Consider the following 23,351-nt stretch of genomic DNA (forward strand, 5'->3'; position numbering starts at 1 on the left):
TTGTTAACTTCACCATTCACATAAAAGTTTGCCTCATCACTGAACAAAATCTTCTGCGTGAACTGAGGGTCCTGTTCCAATTTTTGTTTTGCCCATTCTGCAAATTCTGTGTGCCAATCTGGGTCATCCTCGTTGAAATGCTGCAGTAGCTGGAGCTTGTAAGGGTGCCATTTGTGAGTAGCTAATATCCGCCGAAGGGATGTTCGACTAATGCCACTCTCCAGTGACATGCGGCGAGTGCTACGCTGTGGGCTCTTGCTGAATGAAGCTAGGATAGCCACTGATGGTTCTTCATTAGTGACAGTTTTCTTGCGTCCACATTTTGGCAAATCCAACACTGAACCAGTTTCTCAAATGGCCACCATGGTCACCACCCATCTTGAGGAGTTTGCCCCTCACATATCTAATGTGCCACAAACAGGACTTTAGTATCACCAACCATTCCCATGTTATTACAGTGTATTCATATAAATGGCCCACCCTGTATATCTAGACACTAATATTCAGCCTTGGGCTTACAGAATCAGAATCAGAATCAGAATACTTTATTGATCCCTGGGGGAAATTATTTTTTGTTACAGTGCACTACATACATACTCGCACACACAATGAAACACCTCCAGTAGAGACGGAGCTGCAAAGATGTGATTTTTCAAGTCAATCTAATGAGAGCAGGTATCGACTGTAGGTATGTGCCTTCCTCCTCATGTGTGGCTGCACAGCTGCTTCTCTCTGACCTGGTCCACCACACAGGCAAAACTATCAGGAGCAAGCTGCTGCTGTGCACTCACTATAAATTCATTTTGAATTTTCTTTTTTTATATAATCCAGAGAAAAAAAGCCAACCCCGCAGCTTTCTTCTGTCAGCGTGCCAGCCAGAGGTAACAGATGTTACCACACGATGTTGTCACTTCTTCGTGAAACCTCAGTAGAGGCAGCGCTTCCCAGAATACTTCACAGGCTGAGGGGGGATATGAGATGCAATTTATAAAGGAATGGTTCAATGAAACTTAACCTAAACTGATGAGGAGGCATGATTCTGTCAAGAAATAAATAAACCAAGTCCTGAAAAGTGCTATAAACAGCATTTTCCTTCAATGACTTTTCTTATTAGCCTTGATTTGCCTTCACTGTGCATATTTTGCAAATTAAAAATGCACAACTGTAGTTATTTATGCCATTTTTAGTAGTTAAGGCTAAAAAGCAAAAAATGTGAACTTTATTTCCTTCCCATAATCCCCCCCACAAACACACCAAAAAACCCACATTTAAGCTGCTTTCTTTTTTAGGTGTGTTGTTGTGTGATACATTACTTGAAATGAAATGATTTCTGTCTGCTCTAACTTTGTAATTTTGTTTGTAAATTTAAACTGATTTCCTATTTGCCAACACACAGTTTTCAGCAACATAGTCAGGAAAGTAAAACGTGTAACCCGCTTGAATAGTGCCCTTTAACCTCTGTAATCTACACCTCAAACAGAATTTGAAATGGCAAGTTATTATCAGGCAGCCCGTTCATTTCTCCTCTGTTCCACTTCCCTGGCTGTGTTTAAATCGTTGGCATTTGCTGACACCAGGGACACGGTGCAGGTTTTATCTACTGTAAAGAACAAAATCAATACTCAATTCAAAATCCCTGAGAGCAGAAAATACACATTCTCTTTTAACTTTGTGGAACGCCTTTTAAAGCATTTTGGGGTAGCTCCGTGCATCAATCAGACCTCCGTGAATGAATCTGATCAAGGAGAAAAGAGGGCCCCACACGTCGCTTGTTAAGTTTTTACCAAGTTTGATTGTTTAAAAGCACAAAGATGCCTTCATTTGAACACTGAAAGTGTTAGAAAGGGCAGTAATACAGTTGTGAAAATGTTGAAGTGGGAACAGAGCAGCTGAGCCTTGATCATAGCGCAGAAACTGATCCAATTTGCTGTGTTTGCTTAGAATCACACAATGAAACTGATTCGGTGTGCAAGCCCTTAAGCCAAGCTGTTATATAACCCCAAGAGACATTTTATGGATGAAATAAAACGGGTATATTAAATTTTTAACTATCTGAATATCTGCCGAACAGCCACCCACTATAGCACCTGCTCACAACAACAATAAGTAAATACAATGCAATAAAAGACAAAAGACACATTTGTGGAAATGTTGACAACCAGGAATCAAATTTTAGATACTAAAAGTGCAAATGAATGAAGTTGTTTTAGTGTGTGCAGTCTGACCCCTCCCACAATCTCTCTCTTGCAGCTGGTCACTGTGGAATCCCAGAAGGCATTGTGAACGGCCAGGTTATCGGGGAAAACTTTGGTTACCGTGATACGGTCGTTTATCAGTGTCTCCCTGGGTTCCGACTAATAGGCTCATCAGTCCGTATCTGTCTCCAAGACAACCAGTGGTCTGGACAGCTACCCATCTGCATACGTAAGAAAACACATGAGCTCACCTCTGAAAAAGATTCTGACACGTATTTGTCACACAATACACCACGGTAACCACTATAGACGTCTATAGTGGTTACCGTGGTTATTACTTTAACTCCTTATAAAAACCTTTTTTTTTAGCACCGAGGCATGATCAGGAAAATTATGACGAATTTGGCTGTTTGCTACTACAGATAACAAAAAAAAATGAAGTCAAATAGAGGCAATTTGGAGGAAGGGTTTGATAAAGAGCTCAGCAGTTCATTTAAATTTTGGATGTTTTGCTTGCCTGTGGAGTTGAAGAATCAATATCATACATCTTAGAAATCACTTTGGAGGCATACCAATGAAAAAGGCCTCGTGTTTGACAAATTAAGATCTTCTATGTGAGACAACATTTGTAAGGTGTTGCAGTAGAACGCCAAAGCAAAACATGCAAATTGTCTTGGTAAATGTGATGAATGATCTATCTGTTTCTAGATTATGATTGATATTTTTCTTGGGTCATCAGTGCAACTGCTGAATTTTGATGTCATACCTTAGCGATTCTGTGAAACTGACTGGAAAAGACTGGTTTTAAGAAGTCAGGCAAGGTAGTCCAAAAGGGAAGCAAACACGGGATTTTTATGGGGATGTGTCCCATGTGAAAGTAAAAACTACTGATGACATAATTTTATATCATGATGATCTCCTTTTCATTATTATAATTGTACCTACTGTACCCTGGAGAGGTTTCCAGTCCAGACAACCATTTGCACTCAGATTCACACCTATCTTAACCCCACTGCTTGTACCTACGCAGACATTGGGAGAACATGCATTTCTGCACAGAAAGACCCTGACCACATGGTGTATTCAGACTCAGGACTCTCTTGTTGTGAGGCAACAGTGCTAACAGCCGGATCACCATGTGGAATTTTATACTCAGACAACCCAATTTTGGATTTTTGTCATACAGATCTTATAAGAATTAGATATGAAACATAAACTTACTTACATACACTTCACTGTTTGGGGGTAATGTCAGTACTCCTGGTTAAAAACACCCAAAATGAACAAAATTCTCCATTTGTTTACAATTTTTTCAGAAAGCACTGAAGGCAAACATATCTCATCATCATAGTTTTTCAGTGTTATTCTTCTGAGCTGCAAACTTATGACAGCATAAAAGGGAAGCTGAAGAGTTGCAGTTAACCTGAAGTATTAGTTAACATTAGTTATGATGATGTGGGAGCAATCCCAATACGGCGAAATCCAGATCACCAAGTAAATCATTCAAATTTTAAGTAAGTGGAATTTGGTCGAATCAGACTTTTCCTTTTTTGAAATATAGTTTGAGATCTTTTTCTTTGTTTTCAGATGAAACACAATTACCTCAAATTTAAGCTCTTTAAATTTGCCCTTAAAGCAGCAGAGCAGACATGTAGCGACATGGCTACGTATGGCTATATGGTTTTCAGCATTAAGTGAAGCCTTAATGCTGAAAACAACTGTAGGTTTTGTTCAGTGGGAAAGATGAAGAAGAACATTATGCACAGGATTAAACTCACTTTTGTCCCAACTATCAGAGAGAGTCTTTTTCTATAAAGCTTCAGATCCTAAAAAAAGATAAAAGGAACATTTTTTAATCAGCATATAGAATGAAGTCAGTAAAACTTCAGGGATATTGATCTGGTCAGTTAAGTAGCAGAGGGGCTTGTTAACAATGAGACAACCCCCAAAACAGGAATAGTTTTACAGGTGGAGGCCACTGAATGGTGTGGATGTCGCTGACCAAACAGTCAGAAACAGACTTCATAAGGGTGGTCTGAGAGAACGATGTCCTCTAGTGGGCCCTGTGCTCAAGGCCCGGCACCATGGAGCCCAGTTAGCAGTTACCCCTGGCACGTTGTGCTTTTCACAGATGAGAGCAGGTTCACCCTGAGCATATATGACAGACATGAAAGGGTGTGGAAAAGCCCTCGAGAACATTATGCTATTTGGTTGTGGGTCAGTTATGGGGAGGCATGTCTATGAAAGGATGCACAGACCTTTATCTTTCCTGACTGCCAGGTATCGGGTATAAGTGTCGGGATGAAATCCTTAGACACACTGTGCTGGTGGAGTGCGTCTCAGGCTCCTCCTGGTGCACGACAATGCATGTCCTCTTGAACTATGTGAACAGTTCCTGGAGGATGTTTGCCTTACTTAAATTCAACACAACATCTCTGGGACATTATGTTTCAGTCCATCCGAAGGTGCCAGGTTGTACCTCAGACTGTCCAGGAGCTCAGTGGTGCCCCGCTGCTGATGTCGGGGGAAATCCCCCAGGACACCTTCCATCATCTCATTAGGAGGCCCAACATTGTCGGGCAAGCCTTCAAGCACTTGGGCCCCATACAAACCACTGGGTTTGTAGTGTAGGTGCTTTAATAAACTTCACATCATTTTTTGACTTAAATTTTTGGGGTGTCTTTAAATTCAGCCCCTCGTAGGTTGATAATTTTCATTTCTTTCAAGCAAGGTGGCATCCTTTCCCCCCCAGATATTACCCAGTCTATATCAGTATAGATATCCAGCATTATTTTTTTCCCATTGAGATTTGATGTGTTTTCTAAGTGTTCTTTTAATTTATCTGAGCAGTATATTTGTCAGCTAACAGTTAACACTCTAAGTGTTAAGAAACTGTACTGTAGTTTCAAACAGTAGATGCATGTTTGAGTTAAAGATGGCGTAAAAGCAAAATGAATATTTCAGTAATCATGACCAGCAGTGGCATTACCTCTAACACTGTGTACGAATGCACCACCAACGTCGCTACTAGTTTTTGTCAGTAAGATCAAATTTTAAAAAGAAATATAGATATTTGGGACTTTTTTCTTACTTTTATTTTTACTACAGCCAGTACATAAATATTGTTTGAGAGCTATCCTCATTCGAAGTATTCACAGAGTAGACTTGAGTAACTGTGGCTTCTCACCAGAAATCTTATCGGGCCAGAGGGTTAAAAATGCTAGTATGCCTTAAATGAGATAAGTAGTTGGGTTTAAGAATAAAACAGAGTGGCCTAACTTGCCCAGGCTACTGTGAAAATCTAAAATTGGTTACTTGCTGTGAGCATAGTGAAGGTTTTTAGGCATCACACAGGGCACATTTGAGGTGGTGATGATGAAGCCAATTAAGGGCACCTTTTCCTGAAAGAGGCAGCCCATTTGTTCCCTAAATTAAGACAGTCTTTACAAAACGGAGGTGGTGTCACAGTGTTGATGATTCGAGAGTAGACGGAGCATTTGTTTTTCATTATTACTCATAAAACAACAAACAATGTACAAAATAGGGCCTTTATTATATGCTTTTCTTTGCGTTCATCTGTGTCTATGTGGTCCAGATAGTGTCTGTATCATTCTGCATATCTCGGAGTGCTATGCTGTTTTTATTGAGGTTATTCATGCAGGAGTTATTGAGGGAAATCATTTTACAGCCAAATTATACTATAATTATGGAGATGAGAGGCTCTTGTTTAGAGACACAAACACAGAATGGTAATGAGACTATGGTGTGTGTGTGTGTGTGTGTGTGTGTGTGTGTGTGTGTGTGTGTGTGTGTGTGTGTGTGTGTGTGTGTGTGTGTGTGTAGCTGCAGGGCATGCTGATGGTGTCAGATAAATTTGTATCTTAGGCATGCAAACAAACTTCTGATTCTTCCTGATCAAGTGCTTTGCCTCCTGCCTCTCTCGTCTACTCTTGTCTTCATTATTTCTGCTCTGCTCTGCTCTCCTCACCTTAGCTGTTCTTTCTCCCTGTTGTCTTCTCATCCTTTAGTGTCCTCTTACTCTCTGTTCCCTGACTTTCTCCTTCACCGTGTTTTACCACCAACTCCTTTTCTTTTACATTGGTTAGACTCCTCTCCTCTCCAAATAATTTAAAGGTTTGTAGTTTGCGAGGTAGATAAGAGAGTGACTGGCAGTAACACTAAAGTGCCTGTTTACGCAAACATCACATGAACGCCGAGAAGGCTCAGTGGATGAAACAAGAAGAACAATTATGATGCACGATTGCAAACAGTGCACACTCAGTTCTGACACAGAAGATGGTGAGACCTAATATCTCCAAAATAATGACCCTAAATTAGGATCCCAGCTTTGCCTTCTCAGTCATCTGACATTTTCATAAATATTTATGAATGACTGTAGGAAAGGCATACATATTTGGCCCAAATCTGCACTTGATGTGGTTTTCGAGCCAGAAATACAAATCTTCTGATCTTCATGTCTGGTTTAGATTATATCTTTCCGTAGCTTTGATGTCTAAAAGTACATTTTACATGATTGGATTTTTGCAATTTAGTAAGAGAATGACACACAAGTGGTACGAAATGGTTTTGCAGTATAAAGTTATGTATGTGAATGACATTAGTGGGTAAGCTACAATTGGGATGTATTGTATAAGCTACAAGTGCAGAGGTCTTGAGCCACTCCTCATATCTCCTAGGCGCCAGAGTTTCTTTCAGCTTTTTAAGTGGTCTAGAGCAAAAGTGCTCCGGGCTTTGTGAAAGTCTTTCAAAGTTTCTCTTTTTCAGTTTCTCATTTTCAGTCCTGTCATTATGTCTGATGATTTTTGGATGACAGTTGGTGATTTTGGGCAGGTGGGGTGGGGGTGGGGTAGCTGTTTGTTAAAAGGAGAAGAAAGAAATTTTAAACTTTTGTTTAAATCGTCATCAGTATTTATGGAGTAGGTCAGGAAAATCACAACAGTATCTACGGCTATCTGTAAACCATGGTTGAGGCTATATCATGGTTTGGGGCTGTATTTTATTCAGTGATGTTTGAGAACTTGTCAAAACTGATGTAATTATGAACAATGTAAAAACAAATTTTGATCCACCACCCAGTATCATATGAAAAGAGTCTGTTAGCAAAAGCTTCAATTTTCAGAAGGGCAATGATCTCATTCTGAAAAAGTGATGAAAGTTTGCCTAAGAGAGTCTAAGGAGCTTGGAAAGAAAAGCATCTGGACTTCTTTAAGTTTCCTTGAAGACTTTTCATCTCTCATCCGAGAAGCTTTTTCAGTTCTAAGAGCAACTGGTGGAGAGTCCCAGATTTTAAGCCCTATGGGAGTGTCCCCAAGAGTGTCATGGACTCCCTATTGATCCTCTACCTAATCACACGAGCCAAGGTGTGAAAACGGGTGTGGGTCATAATCAGCCAAGGTTTCGGGTGAACCCATTGTGAAACCTAGCCCCATTCTATCATGTGATGTACTGAGGTCAAATGGCCCAGGATTGGGATTGGGAGTCACTGCACCTAGTGCTTCGATTACCACTGGGACCACTGGTGCCTTCACTCTCCACATCTTCTCGAGCTCTTCTCTGAGCCTTTGGTACTTCTCCAGCTTTTGGTGTTCCTACTTACTGATGTTGCTGTCATTCAGTATCACTACGTCTGTCACTACGGCCGTCTTCCTCTGCCTTTCCATCACTACAAAGTCTGGTTGGTTAGCCATCACCAGTTTATCTGGCTGTATCTGGAAGTCCCACAGGAAATTAGCTCAGTCACCCTAGGGGGGCATCTCCCATTTTGACTTAAGGACTTCCAGGCCATACTCAGCACAGATGTTGCTATAAACTATGCCGGCTGCTTGGTTATGGTGTTCCATGTATGCCCTGCCTGCTAGCATCTTGCACCCTGCTGTTATGTGCAAGATTGTCTCAGGGGCGTCTTTACACAGCCTGCACCTGGGGTCTTACCTGGTGTGGTAGACCCCAGCCTCTATGGATCTTGAACTTACAGCATGTTCCTGTGCAGCCATAATTAGTGCCTCTGTGCTGTCTTTCAGTTCAGCTTTGTCTAAACTGGTGTAATTTCTAGATGTCAGCCACTTCCTCTAGCTGCCTGTGGTACATACCATGCAGGGCCTGTCCTTCCATGATGGTTCTTCTCCTTCCTCCTCTTTCTTGGGTTTCTGCTGCTTGAGTTATTCACTAAGCATACAGTCGGTTGTGGCCATCTTGCTGATGTCCGTCATCTCATTGTGGACAGTGGCTCTGACACTAACTAGTCCTTGGCCTCCTTCTTTTCTCATAGCATACAATGACTCAATTAACAAGATGAAAAATTAACAAAACAGTCATCGGTGTTACTGGCAGAGCTGTAAGTACACTAAATGTGGCTTATCAAGAGTGAAGACAGTCCCAAGCAAATGCACTGATTACTTCTGTTCAATAATTGCTTGCTACAAACTAAATATTTCAACTATTTTAGTAAATAACACCAAATCATAGATCTCAGCATATGTTTTTTTAAGGATTTAATTATCTCATTGAAAAAAACCTATCATGGGATTACACATCAACATGAAAAACAACAGAATGGTGTCACTCTGTAGAAACAAATCTGCGTGCAAATAAACGTGTTCTTGTCTTACACTTTTTCCCTTAGCGATCAGCTGCGGCCATCCAGGAAGCCCCATATATGGCCGCACGGTGGGAAACGGCTTCAATCTCAACGATGTGGTCAGCTTTGTTTGTAATCGGGGTTATGAAATGGAGGGGCCTGCACGTGCTCAGTGCCAGGCTAACCGCCAATGGAGCCACCCACCCCCAACGTGTAAAGGTGGGGAGAAAAGTTAAGTGTATTCACCCCTAACCTTATTTATCCCCAACCTTTAATACCACCTTAGTCTCTTTCTTTATTTACAGTTAGTGCCTTCTCCAGTAGCAACCATCCTCATTTATCCCCATCATTTGTATCCACCTCAACTCTACCTCTAACTTTGTTCAGCTTAATCTCCTCTATTATTACCATCGTAACAGAAAACTTACATTTCTTGATAAAAATACATCTTTTTTCCCTTAATTTCGATGAAGTTTCGAGGTAGATTTAGAGCTCAACATATGTCTAACCTGTTCATGGCTCCAGTCTCAAGAATAAAAACTTTTTTTCAGTAAGCTATGAATCTCATACCCTGATTGTCCAAATAACAGTCAGAGCAACTCAAATTGCTTCACTCGCACGAGTTTGTACACAAGCTACCGGCCTTCTGCCCAGTTTACAGAATAAAGTGCCAATGAATTGGGTAAAATTAAAATGCAGCACATTGATAACAAGCCATAACCCTGCTTGAGTTCTGGATCCATTACAGACAAACCTGCCTGACCACCCTTTCATCCCTTAGCATCTACTGCATTAACCCTCCTAAACTCCACGTCTGATATTTTGTTCCTTCTTCACCATGTCCTCCTTGGTCTGCCTTATACTACTCTGCAAAACCGCTTTCCAAATAGGGAAAATGAAGAGGGGGAAGAGAGATTGCCCTCTCTGGTTCATGCCAAATAACACATGCTTTTCTGTCTCTGTGTCTGTTTGTGCTTGTGTGTCTCTGCGTGTGTCCCTGTGTATAGTGGTCAACTGCTCTGATCCAGGTATCCCAGCCAACTCAATCCGGCAGAGCAAAATAGAGCATGGCAACTTTACCTTTGGCACAGTGGTTTTCTATGACTGCAATCCTGGGTATTACCTGTTTGGATCACCTGTACTGACCTGTCAACCTACTGGACAATGGGACAAACCGCTACCTGAATGCATAGGTTAGTATCGTTCTCTCTTCCTCACAATCTTTGGAAAGACAGTATTTTAGCAAGACTGGGTTTGGAATTTATTGAAATGATTCTTGCATTTTTTTTTCATTTTGTTTCTTTTTCATTTTGTTTCTTTTTATATGTTACTCTTAAGATTCCCTTAAAGCCTAGCAAGCAGTGTCATGTCAGCTTTTTAATCCTTAATCCTTGCATATATTTTTAATCTGTCCTTAGTTCTTGACAGAAGTAGCTGCACCTCCTCTCACAGAGCTTTGCTGAGTCAAAACGAGTCATCCATTGTTTTCTTCATTTCTCTCCTCTGTGGCTCTCTAGTCGTAGACTGTGGTCATCCCGGCTCTCCCCCAAACGGTGTGCTGAGCGGAGATAAGTTTACATTTGGTTCAACGGTTCGGTATTCTTGTCTGGGCGGAAGACAGCTGAAAGGAGAATCATCCCGGACTTGTCAGCTCAATGGGATGTGGAGTGCCCCCATGCCATTCTGCTCTGGTAACCATTTTAACCTCTGTTGAATACACAGACTTTAACGTCCACCCTATCAGAAAGACGAATATATAGATAGCAGTTGTAGATGAAAATCGAAACGTCTAAACATGCAGACTGAAGTGCGGAGAGCTTCATGCTTTTATATCCAGCAGACACTTTCCTGAACCTTTCAGTCAGGGATAATGGAAGGGATGGGTGAACATATGGAAGGAAGACTTGGCACTAGAAAAGAGAGTATATCAGTATCTGTCTGTTAAAAGGGCTCCGGAGATTAACTTTACCCCACACTTACAGTCACCTCAGTCGTGGACTCTTAACCATGTGCATTTCTCTTCTGGTCAACTAACCATGAGCCAGTTTCACTGTGTTTCAGAAATGTTTAACCTGCTTTTATGAGGGATTCTATGATATGATCGATACAGTGTAGTAAAGTAAGTAGGTTCTTAAAGTACATGTTCAAATACTGAAATATTTCAGCTAATTTGTAGTTTTGCATTTTCTCAAGTATTAGCTGTGTTTCCTTTTCTACAGTGAGTGGATTTTATTACAATGTTGTGGAGTGTAGCTGCAACACTCATTGTTCTGTAAAGTGCTTTACACAAGCTTTCAGTCTCTGCTGTATTTGCTGTATATGCATATCTCACTACTCACTGGGCTAGACCGTCTCTCCAGACAGAAAGCCTCCTTACCTTCCCTCATGTGTAAACAAACCATCTAAGTTATGTGACACTCAGTTGGCCTGCTGGGGGCATGATTGTGGCTCTCCAGACTGAGAGGCTCCCAGCTGCCGCTTATATAACAAACTGAGTGAAAATGCATTCCAGACGAGTTGACTAAGAATACATTGTTATTTACAGCAATTGCCCAGGGAGACTTGAGGAGTGAGGCAGGGTAATAGTTTAAGAAGCGGTGATTCATGTTTTCACCTGGCAGGTCCATACCAAAGATCTGCAGACATGAGAGTTCAGTCCAACAGCAGCACAGCTTGTTCTGTTATTCTGCCTGATGATAGCTGATGAGATAACGCATATATGAAGTGATGCTGTTTGTGATATTTGATGATATTTTCAGGCTGTGAGCGTAGAGCTACTTGAGACTTGGCTCTCAAAGATCTTAGATTTGCAAATTCAATTCACAAGCCGACCTTGCCACTTATCTTGAATATTTATTTATTAGGCCTATGAAATGAAAGACCTTGGCTTTTGCCATGCTGAAAATAACAAGTTGTTATGCCACAGTTTCTAACAAAAGTATTCAAACAGCCTATGGTATTCTAATAATCAGCATGCCAGGGAGAGTTTCAGCCTGTTTGGAATTTATTTATTAACAGTTCAGAGTTGGCTGAATTTGTATAATTGAACATGACTTGGGTTTCATAACTGAGCCAAACTGTAGTTGTCTACCATCTGCAGAAGCTTTAAGCAATACCTGAACATCTTAGGATTTTTACACTTACGTCCTGTCATGCTGAGAGCTACACAAGATTTTTTAAACCACTCACAGGTTTGTCCATTAAAAATGAAGCTATAACTGGGAAGGCTGGTGAAACAGCTTTTCTCCCTTCAAAGGTTAAACAAGCCTCTAACCTCCAAAACCTAAAAAACTCTATGCCCTCTACTGTTTGCTTGATCCGAACAAAAACCTCAAGTAAAAGAAAGGTGTGATTTCACAGGACACTGAGTGTGCCACTTCAGTAGGTCACAAATAGTCACTTTTACTCTTAAATCCTTTTTCACATTGAACAAATGAAATGCTGTATTAATTCCTCTTTCAAAGCGTTGGATGGATTTCATTACATTTGGCCAGAGCCAGGCCAATGTTTATCCTGTGTATCCGGAGTCCTAATGCTAAGGTATTAGCTGAAAGCTGTAAAGAAGAGTGCAAAGCAAAAAAATGCATTTTCCAAAATGTTGAGCTATTCCTTAATCTGTGCTTACTGGAAAACTAAGTACCTTCATCCATCCATCCAACAATTCATCCATCCAGCTTCTGCCAATTATGCAGGGCCAGGTCACAGGGGACCAGACCTCCTTCTCCGTAGGCAACTCCTCCAGGGGAACACCTAGGATTCCCAAACTAGCCAAGAGTAATAATCTATCCACCATGTCCTGAGTCTAACCCTGAGCATTCCTCCCAGTAGGACAATATCTCACCCAAGAGTCAGATGAATGAACCACACTTTTTGATGTGGAGGAATAGCAGCTCTACTCCAAGTCCCCCCAGAACGACTGAACCTTTCACCCTATATCTAAACGCTTCTTTTGCCCAATTGTATCCGCAGTCTCATTCTTTTGCTCACTATCCAGAGCTTGGTACGATAGGTCAGGGAGGGGATGTAGATTGACTGGTAAACCACAACTGACCAGTATAGCATCCACATGACTGCACATGTGGCCCGTTTCAATCTCCTGCTTCCCTGACTTGTGAACAAGACCTTGAGTGTGCAAGCAACCATTTTTCCAGCTGTGAACCGTGGTCTCAGACTTCGAGGTGCTAGTTCTCCAGCTGCTTTACACTTACCTGCGAACCCTTCCAACGTGACCTACCATCTGATGAAGCCAAGAGAACCACAACATCTGCAACAGCAGAGATGAGATCTCGAGGCTACCAAATGGAAGCCTTCAACTGCTTGGCTCCACCTGGAAATTCTCTTCTTAACCCTTTAAAGCAGGGGTGGGGAACTCCAGACCTCAAGGGCCGTTGTCCTGCAGGTTTTAGATATCACCCTGTGTCAACATACCTGAATCAAATGATTAGTTCATTACCAGGCCTCTGGAGACCTTCAAGACATGTTGAGGAGGTAATTTATCCATTTAAATCAGATGTGTTGGATCAAAGACACATCTAAAACCTGCAGGAGGCCTGGAGTTGCCTACCCCGGGTTTAAAGGGTAAATTAGGTTAGAGTTTAAAGGGTTAAAGATTATAAAAAGATGAATTTTATTTAAATCTTTTTTGGTTTCATTTGTTCAGGTTAGTAGGGTAAGTTTATATAGATGTGTAAGAGCATCTACATATGCTCTTTCCCTCCTGTTTTTACATTCTTACCTGCTATTTTTTCAAGTTTCTGAGGCAAATAAGAGAGACTTATTGAGTAGAATATTATTTATTTACATCTGAGAAACCGAGTTTAAAATCCTAAGGCATTACAAAAGATGTTATATCATTAAATGTTGTGTCTCTGCTACGCGTAAGCTCAATTTAGCAGCAAGCCTCTAGATATTTGTACTATAATACAAACAGAGCCAATGTGAATTAAGGTTATTTTTTTCAGAAGTATGAGTCAAAAACACAAAAACGCAAGCAGATACTTGTACACTTTGAATTAATTGTCAACAATAAATGTGAATGGAGGCAACAAATTGAAAACATAATTAGCAATCCAAATCTAACAAACATGAATCAAGTTATGATATTATTCACACTCACACATAATCCGGTGCAATTTTTAGACCGTTAACAAAATAGGCAGTACTGATCTGAAATGTTTGAGCAGAAATATATTAGTCCAGGCCTTGGTATTTGTGTGATGATGTGAGCTTTTTTGTGTGTGAAAGTGTGTGTTCCCAGGAGTGTGCTCTGCTTGTCAGACACAATTTGCTGACCAGGCAGCTCTAGAAGGACAGAGCTAGGATCTCTCGCACACACTCACAAAGACAAACACATGCACCGCTGCCTATTTACTCATCAGCACACATGCACACACATGCATATGCACAATCTGTATGATATTTAGAAGCAGCCATTAGATGTTTCTTTTAAAATCCTTTGTCCGGTTTGCAGTTTTGTTTTCCTCACCCTACAAATAATGAACCAAAGTTGTTTATTTCTCCATTTCTTTGCTTTGATAAGTTGGAGTCATTTTTGAAACACAGCTCATTATACAGACAGTGTGTACTGACTCAAGGATTAGCATCTTTAAGTGTAATCCTTAATTCGGTACAAACCAGTAAGAAACCTGTGAGGGACCTAAGTCTGTATCCTTTTTTGTTTCCATGTAGGTGACACTACTGGTTCGTGTGGGGACCCTGGCATTCCCTCTCATGGTTCAAGAGAACAAACAGATTTCAGGATCCGTTCTAAGGTCTACTTTTCCTGCTCAGAGGGATATGAACTTATAGGTTCTTCAGAGAGGATGTGTTTCCCGAACGGGACCTGGTCAGGCACGCAACCCTTTTGTAAACGTACGGGGATATTTCTAATTGATTTAAATCTATCCTGAAATGGTACCTTGTCAATTATTCAATTATTATGAACCCACACGTGTTTCAGTGTTTCCACTGTCTTAGAGGTGACACTTGCTGAGGTCTTTTCCATTTCTCTGTCCTGCAGCTGTTCAGTGTGGTAACCCTGGCACTCCCAGTAACGGCAAAGTATTTCGTTTGGATGGAACAACATTTTCTCACTCTGTCATCTACTCGTGCATGGATGGCTATCTGCTCACTGGTCCCACCACCAGGCAGTGTCAAGCCAATGGTACCTGGTCAGGCACACAGCCCAACTGTACTAGTAAGTTATCTAATTTGATTTGACCAATAGGTTGATACATATATAAGTACTGTCTAGTACATTTGTTGGTGTATTTTCAATATTTTGTCCATGCAATCATGAGGTGACTTTGAAGAGTTTTCAACTGTATGCAATAATTACACTCTATATATGTAATTGGTGTATTAAATCTCTTGTAATACCATGAAAGTTTGCAACCAATAAATATCACCAAATTCTGGGTGTGAGATTAGAAAGCACAGGCAACGCTGTTTTATGTCCTCTTTTAAATTATGATGCCACAGTATAGGAGTAAAGAAATAAGCCTCAAATCTTTATATTTTTATTGCAGACAACAGAGTGACTTATATAACCTTGATCATCGTTTACTTGAGTTAATTTTGCTTATTGAATCTGTGGGAAAAGTCTCCAAGCGTAAATAGCCATAAAACGTAACCTTCTGTTACCATATGAGATATAAGCAAAGTCATAGTTGAGCAAGTGGAATTTACTTAACAGATAAGTTGTTTTTTTAAGTTTATTTGAATAATTTGTCTTATTTCAATTAAATACTGTGCACTCCAAAAAATGCTTTGGAGGTTTACTTTAAAAAGTTATGTCAAGTGGTTCCACCCAACGGTGGTAAGTAACGTCTAAGAAATTGACTGTTTTACTCTAAAATGTTGAAGATTCAACAAAAAGCCACTGAGTTAATTTGCCAAAGGAAAGACAGTATTTTGCTGAAATGTAAAAAATGACTCAAAAAATAGCAAAAAACAATAATGTATTAAAAGAAAATGCCTCTAACATATATCTATATACTGTGTCCAAAAGTACTTCTTGATAATAGGACATCACAGAGAATTCCCAGATTATATTAATGCTTTCCAGTATCCAGATATGCAGTAGCATGAAAAAATAGCTTAAATCAGAAATGCTATAAATTCTTCGATATCGGTTCCCAGATTGAAAAAGTATATAAGAATACCTGATTTAAAGGAAATGGCTTTTACAGTAGACTACTCCACATCTATTAACAGGCATGACACTATCTGGGGTGGGTTTAGAAGCATTTAAGCTGCCTATTAGACTATGAAGGACAGTGCCTAAAAAGTACAGTCTGGGGAATCCTAATGCTCCTTAAAAGAGTCCCAGGACAACCTCGGCCATTTTTAATATCACTGTTGTTTCATTCATGAGAAGTGAAACCCACACAGAAATGTGATGAGATCACACAGTCTGATCAGGAATTTGCTATCGACTGCAAACTCACCACTTTCAAGAGAAGAAGCTTTATTGGAGATAATTACTTAATGTTTTCCTTCTACTCTAATATAGCAGTTTTAAAACTAAGATTCCTGAGGTATCATTTTCTGATATTTTCATCTAGATTTAATCTGATCTGTACTTTAGGGCCTGAATATTTTTCACACTTCACCTTCTTTGCACCCTAACTTACCTTTCCTCTTTCTTTATCTGTTAGTTTGGTGTCCTCTTTCTTTCACTTTTTATTATTAAATTACCTATATGGATAGAGTCTAGATTAATGAATAGAAACAAAATTAAATTTACCTTGTGCCATAGTATGACCTATAAAGTAATTTTGATCTCTATCTCATGTTGTCCACTTTAACCCCACTTGTCCGTCTCCATAGTGATAAACTGTGGCGACCCTGGCGTGCCAGCTAATGGGCTTCGCTATGGAGAAGACTTCACCATTGGTCAGAATGTTTCATTCCAGTGCCAACCGGGATATAGAATGGAGGAGGATGGGTCGCCTGTGAGGATGTGCACACAAAATGGGACTTGGAATGGAAATATGCCACTATGTACAGGTAAATTATACATTCAAACTCTTAACTCTGTTCAACCCTTAAACAGTACTTATACTGCTATTACACAGTAGCAAAACAGACCCTTTAAATTGCTCTGTTCCACTTCAGATACTCCCATTACTAAACATCCTATTAGCTCTGTTCTGGCAAACAAAAACACACATGCAGAACCTAATAATATCAACACATAAAGCTAGCTCGCTAGCTAGCATTGGCATTGCTATAAAGGCTAAAGTATATAAAAATTGTTTGGTGGTCCCTTTATTTGTGCTTTGCAGTAATGTTGTAGGTAGTTGCAGTGCTCTGCATATAACTATAAACCTTAGAGTGAACACACTGATGCAGTTAAATACATCTTTATGTTGTTTTTATTTTTATTTTTATTCTTATTTAAATCCAACAGATTTGTTCATCATTATACGACATATGTTTGTTTAATAGCAGTGGACAGATGCAAAAGTTGTGCTTTACTTTATACCCGCTGTTAGATCTATTTTACTGTCAAACAAAGCTGTAGTTAAACTTAGATAAGTTCCACTCATCAAGTCGTAGTGAAGCTGTAAAAAGTTTTACGCAAAGAAGAAACAGGGATGTTTGCAGTGCAGCACCATATACTAATTTCATGCTAGTGACTGTCAGCAACCACTTGCCAACCAGTCACAGAATAGACTTACATACAGATTACAGTGTAGCAAACAGTGGTTATCAGACAATCACTCACCAGTACTCAACAGTATGACTGTTTTATCATTTGATGATAGTACCATAGACCTGTGGTCAGGCTTGGATGAATAGGGATTTAAACAGAGTGTTTCTTGAACATAGCTATTTTGGGGCATTTGTAGAAGATTGTGGTTTTTTTTGTATGCCATAAAACAATCAAACAATATTGCTATAGAGAGGAGGTTCTGCTACAGAAAAATCCTACTTTAAGTGAGCTCCAAGTACACCTTAAACTATGTCTAACCCCAGTTTTCTCTGTATTGACAGCAGATTCTGCTAAGTTTGTAGTTAATGCCTCTAGGAAAAGAAATAACAAATGCAAGCAGTCACATCACTGTCACCTCTAATACAGCTGTTAATGTACACAAGTCTCACATGATACATTTAAACTGAATTGAATGTAAGCAGTTACTGGATGTAACTGAAAGTCTGGGAAGTCCAAGATAAGAAGATGTTTATGTTCACTTTTTCCTAAAACCATAAACTTATTTTTAAATCAGTGGTTAATCGACTACTAAAACCTTAAGTCTTATTTTCTCACGTGATTTTACAGTGCAGTCATGTAAACTAAAAAAGAGCATCAACTGCAGCTGTTCTAAACAACACTTTTCCCGCTTCACTCTCTTTCCCAACCCTTCCCCCTCTTTTTCCCCCAGCTGTGACCTGCTCGGCTCCACCTGCCATCAGTAATGGGGTACTGCAGGGCAGTGACTTTGAATGGGGCAGCAGCGTGAGCTATAGTTGTTCACCTGGATATGAGCTCTCATTTCCAGCTGTTCTGACCTGTGTCGCCAATGGCACCTGGAGCGGCATGCTCCCGCAGTGCTTACGTAAGCATCACATTGAACTTTGGTTGTAAGGACACATCAATTACACCCATCACAAATGGAGCAAAATCTACTTTTGTCCTTGAACTTCCATAAAATTGAGCACATTCACCATTTCTAGCACCACAATTGAAATGGGACTTTGTGTGTTTGTCTCCGTGTTTGCAGCCAAATTTTGTGGTGACCCGGGGACTCCAGTAGGTGGTTTCAGAGAGGGACGAAGTTTCATCTATCAATCAGAAGTGTCCTTCAGCTGTGCTCCGCCTCTCATACTGGTCGGCACAGCAACTAGACTTTGTGAAAGCGATGGCACCTGGAGTGGAACGCAGCCGCGCTGTATCGGTAATCCATTCGTATTCACTTGACAACCATACAAAACATTCAGCTCATTGAAAAATGGTAATTAGGAAGACATTAGCTCATGAGAAGACGTGGTGCTCTGAACTTTTCTACACATCACTCGGCAGAGCTGTAGAAGGTCCGTTCAGTCTTTAACCTCCCAGCTTCCTCATACAGAGTCTGTGTGACATCCAATTGTGTGCACATGAGAAGAGAGCATTTGATAGATTTCACAGCGAGAGAGCGGCCGTCATCTGTGCTACCTCCTCCTGCTCTAACAAGGCAGCTCTCTAGCCAAAAACAAACAGTATTTTCAGTAGTGAGAAGTCAGCGACATGTTTAACTCCTTTTCTGAGCTACATGTGGCAAAGAGTGGCTTCAGGCAATGTCCTGACCTGACATTTCCTGGAATCCATCTGCTCTTGTTAATTATTTTAGTTTAGAGAAATTTATAGGCCTGCTAAACTTCATGCACTTGGCTGATATGTGAACTCTATAACAGGGTGTTAAATATTTACTTTTATGCTCCTTTGATTTTCCATAATAATGTGATCACTCAGTTTTAATTGCCATAAGGTAGCAAAATGACTTTAGGTCTTGGTTAGAACTGGCTATTGTTAGATTATAGCCTCTAATTGGCACAATTTTGCTTTTAAATAAAGATCAACCTTATGAATGAGTAAGTAAACAGGGAGGCTAGGAAAGCCACTTCTGCTTTAAGGTTTTAATATTTAAACTGAAACTTGGTCTCTATCGAAAAGGTCTACAGAGATATGCAATGCTGAGACCCATAGAATGCTCTACACTGTGTTTCTTAATAAATGTACAAGTTCATAAAAAAATCACCAGTGTTACTGTGCCAACTAAGTCTTCAACATGTTTAAAATACAATACCAAGGCCTATAACCTCTGCCAGAAGTTTATATAAGATTTTACTGATTGCTTTTTAACAGTTCCTGACTTCATCATCAATCATTTATCCCCACATGAGCTGGAGCACAGCCTAGCATCCCCAGGCAGGGGTGTCTTACCCACTTCAAAGTCAGGGTTAAAATTAAAAGGCGGTGTTGGTTTAGCCAACAGAGCTTCCAAACTTCTGAGTGAGATTTCTCAAGAGGTCACTCTAGTAAAATGCATATCGTCTTTTTAAATAACATATCAAAGTGTAATATTACAGACTTGTTTTTAATGTGGCCCCTTTGCGATACATACGTTTCCTTTTTGATTAATAATAATCATTAATATAATGACTTGATGTTACTTTTTTTCATTTGCTGGCTATTCTAGTGTTCGTCTGATAGCCCCCTGCCTAATGATCATGACAGTTAATGACCCAAAATTATGAACCTGACAGCCTCATTTTTGTTTACTCATGAGTATTCTGTGCCGAGCAACTGCTGTTCTTTAAAAGTTAGTGTTACATCAACTTATTGGAATAGCAATGAATAGTGACTCATTTGAGACAATCTTAATAAATGGAAGGGCAAGAGTACCTGAAAGGAGAACTTGGATATAAGTGAAAATATTGTTCCTTCCAGCGGACTCTCTCCCAAAGGCCATTTGCAAACATACCATACAAACATATTCCCATATGTTTTCTCTGTTGGACTGTAACAATGAAAACTCATTTATATTACAAAACTACAGCACTGTGCAAAAGTCTCGAGCCACCTCTCATTTCTTTATATTTTCCTGGAAATGGGTGCAGTGTTTTATTGAAATATTTACAAGAATACAGGGAAGTAAAGTTTATGTGTCAAAACAGAGATTGAACAGTACTGATAAGCTTGAAAGTCAATATTAGGTTTGACCACCTTTTTATTCTTCAACACAACCTGACCTCTCTTAGGCAAGCTTCCTTGTCATTTCTTTAAATAGTCTCCAGGAATAGTTTTCCAGGCTTCTTGAAGGACATTCAAAGCTCTTTTTTGGATGTTGGCTGCCTTCTGTTCCAGGACAGACCATCCACTTTCTTCTACAGACATTGTAGACAATCACTATATAAGACCTGTTTTCCACTCATACATCAGCCTTGAGTGTCACCCTTCCACTGAGACCATTTGTGATGAGGCTTCAGTGAACAGTAGATGGATCAGCTGAAGGTGCTCTTCAGTTCCGCTCAGGTCTTGGCTGTATTTCTTTTTCTATTTCATAAGGACATAACTTGCAGACGTTGTTCATCTGCTGTAGATTTTTTCCTCAAAAAAAAAAAAAGTTTCCTCAAACTTTTTAGGAGCACTCTGCACACCGTGGAGTGTCCCAAGCTTTTGGCTAATAGCTCTTTGGGAATTCGTTTGTTTTTGCAAAAACACTGTTTTATTCCTGTCAAATTGTGTTATCTTTTAAATTTTTCATAGATTCAACCAAAGAAAGTGAAACAAATTATGTGTGCTTTGCGATCGGCTGATCATAACAAAGAGCCTAAAAACACAAGTGGTTCTTTAGTTTTTTGTTACATGTAGACACAGCACTGGTTTATTCCCATGAGTTAAGAGTCTTTTTATGCTATAACTATCCTTGGGTCAGTGTTAAGGGAGTTTAAGTGAGTGACTTCCTTATACTTTAAAAATTATAAGAAAGTTTTGCTCTGTGGAAGCAAAATCTAAAAATGAGGGGTGGCTTGAGACTTTTGCACAGTATTGTATGCTGTGTGTATTATACTAGACATAAAGTCAACTTTAAAAATATATGATGTAATACTGTATACTGCATATATTGAATATCGAATTCCTTGTCTCTGAGATCTGATTGCTAGTGGTCAAAGTTCAATTAGCAACATATTAGATAAAATTCAGAATTTAAAAGTAGGGCTATAAAACCTGTTTTGGAACTTACAGCAAAAGTGCTTGCTCAGAAGTTGAGTTAACACCAGCACATGCTGTAACTTACAGTATTTAGTAAATGCCTTCAAGAAGCAGACATCCACATCCAACTTCAAACAAACGGCTGCTATCTGGGGATTAAGAAGAAAATGAGAAGGGATATTCGGCACACTTTACAAATGGTCCCTGTGAGTCAATTTACCAGCCCATGCAATGTGTAGAGCAACACTTGGCGTGTCTGATTCAGAGCAGGTGCATGGTAATGAATTTTAATAAATGAGAGCTATTGTAAATGCCAACAAAGACCTTTTTTTTCTTACTTTGCAGCACTCAATAAGGGATACAGCCACTACTTTTACAGCTGCTCAAATGGGAAACAGACTATCTGAAAACAACGGGCTGTCTTTAAATTGTTACCCCATCTGATATAAAGACTTCATCTATAACTGCTGCAATAAGAACTAGTTTCAGTTTGCTGCTGCTGCCGCTGAAGGGAGATCTTTCTGTTCTGTATCATAATTGCTTTTGTAGACTGAGACTGTTAAACACACGCAACCACAAAGTGACTCTCGGTGTGTTTTTATGGGCAAAGTGATCTGAAGTGTGTGTGTGTTTTGGTTGATTTATTAGTTTGTGATGTTAGTGTCTGATGTGTATTACTATGTGACTGAAACAGAATGAGTTTTGACCTAAAGCAGCCTGCTCTTTAAATGAGACAGATGAGGGAAGAAGCAGTTGGCAAACGGAGGTCTGGTGACATGGAAAGACAGAAAAAGAGGGGAAAAGAGCAGTTGTACAGCGAGGTAGAAGAAAACAACAGTGAAAGAGAGGAAGAGGGCAGACAGATAGGTACAGGAAGTGAGGGAAGGAGAGAGAGAGAGGTGGAGAGTGAATCTGTCATTTCAGAAGCTGTATTGAATTGAGCTCTGCGTCAGGATGTGCTCTACATGCTGATGACCCTTCCACATGCGCACACACAAACTCACATACGTACACACACACACACACACACACTTAGAGTGGGCTCTGCTTCGTTTTCTGACAAAGTGCTACTGCCCCCTGCTGTCCTGATGGCATATATAATCCACTGTTACCATGACAACAAAAGGGAGGAAAGGGAACTTGAGAGGGATGTATAACGCTGCTGCTAATTTATCTTTCTCCTATTTTTTGTGTGTAATTACTTCCACTCGTGTGCTGATCTTTTCAGAACCAACCAAAACCAGCTGCGATAACCCGGGAACACCACGCTACGGCTCCTTGAATCGGACCTATGGTTTCAAGGTAAATCTGCACTCTCAGACTAGTGCCGTGTCTTTCTACCCAAGAAGTGAACCCAGTAACTAATAGCAGCTGTTGCAAATGAAAGAGAGAGGAAAGAACGAAAGGCAGTAGAGGGAGTCAGAAAGAAAATAAAATGTTAAGACATTCCAATGCAGCGCTTTAAGATTCTTATCCACCGTGCAATGCCATCAGGGAAGCATCTTGTCAGTCCTAAACCACTTGCAGTATGGTAATGGCTCCAGACATACAGCCAGAGTCATAAAGAAGCATATTCAGTGACAACAGGAGCAAGGAGTCCTGCAACAGATGATTTGCCACCCACAGAGTGCTGATCTCAAACAGTGTGGGATGCTTCTGAAACTACTTGAATTCCCAAACCCAAGAACTATAGGAAATGCTTCAAGATTCTTGGAGAACAACCTGCTTACCTATTACCAAAAAATTATAGTCATTTCAACCAAATAACTAATAATTCACTGTTAATTTGTTATTTGGCAGGAAGAAAGCAAGTAAGATATTTTATAAGGATTGCTACCTGCTACCGCACAGGAGG

The 23,351-nt window shown here is 40.0% G+C and overlaps 1 protein-coding gene across 2 annotated transcripts in view; it reads left to right on the top strand.

The window, feature by feature from the left end:
* The window catches only part of csmd3b (CUB and Sushi multiple domains 3b), a 403,942-nt gene that overhangs the window by 369,343 nt on the left and 11,248 nt on the right, over nucleotides 1-23,351 (top strand). Inside the window, exons 57-66 of one of the 2 annotated variants that reach the window (XM_026157423.1) lie at nucleotides 2,251-2,424; nucleotides 8,839-9,012; nucleotides 9,801-9,986; nucleotides 10,311-10,484; nucleotides 14,482-14,664; nucleotides 14,813-14,989; nucleotides 16,624-16,803; nucleotides 18,183-18,356; nucleotides 18,522-18,695; nucleotides 22,725-22,798. In XM_026157423.1, the coding sequence (XP_026013208.1) occupies nucleotides 2,251-2,424; nucleotides 8,839-9,012; nucleotides 9,801-9,986; nucleotides 10,311-10,484; nucleotides 14,482-14,664; nucleotides 14,813-14,989; nucleotides 16,624-16,803; nucleotides 18,183-18,356; nucleotides 18,522-18,695; nucleotides 22,725-22,798 (1,670 nt within the window). Of the gene's footprint in view, nucleotides 1-2,250; nucleotides 2,425-8,838; nucleotides 9,025-9,800; nucleotides 9,987-10,310; nucleotides 10,485-14,481; nucleotides 14,665-14,812; nucleotides 14,990-16,623; nucleotides 16,804-18,182; nucleotides 18,357-18,521; nucleotides 18,696-22,724; nucleotides 22,799-23,351 lie in introns of both variants that reach the window. The other variant, XM_026157424.1, reaches the window with a different exon arrangement.

This window comes from Astatotilapia calliptera, chromosome 22 (genome assembly GCF_900246225.1).
Source record: "Astatotilapia calliptera chromosome 22, fAstCal1.2, whole genome shotgun sequence".
In the NCBI taxonomy this organism is placed as follows: Eukaryota; Metazoa; Chordata; class Actinopteri; order Cichliformes; family Cichlidae; genus Astatotilapia; species Astatotilapia calliptera.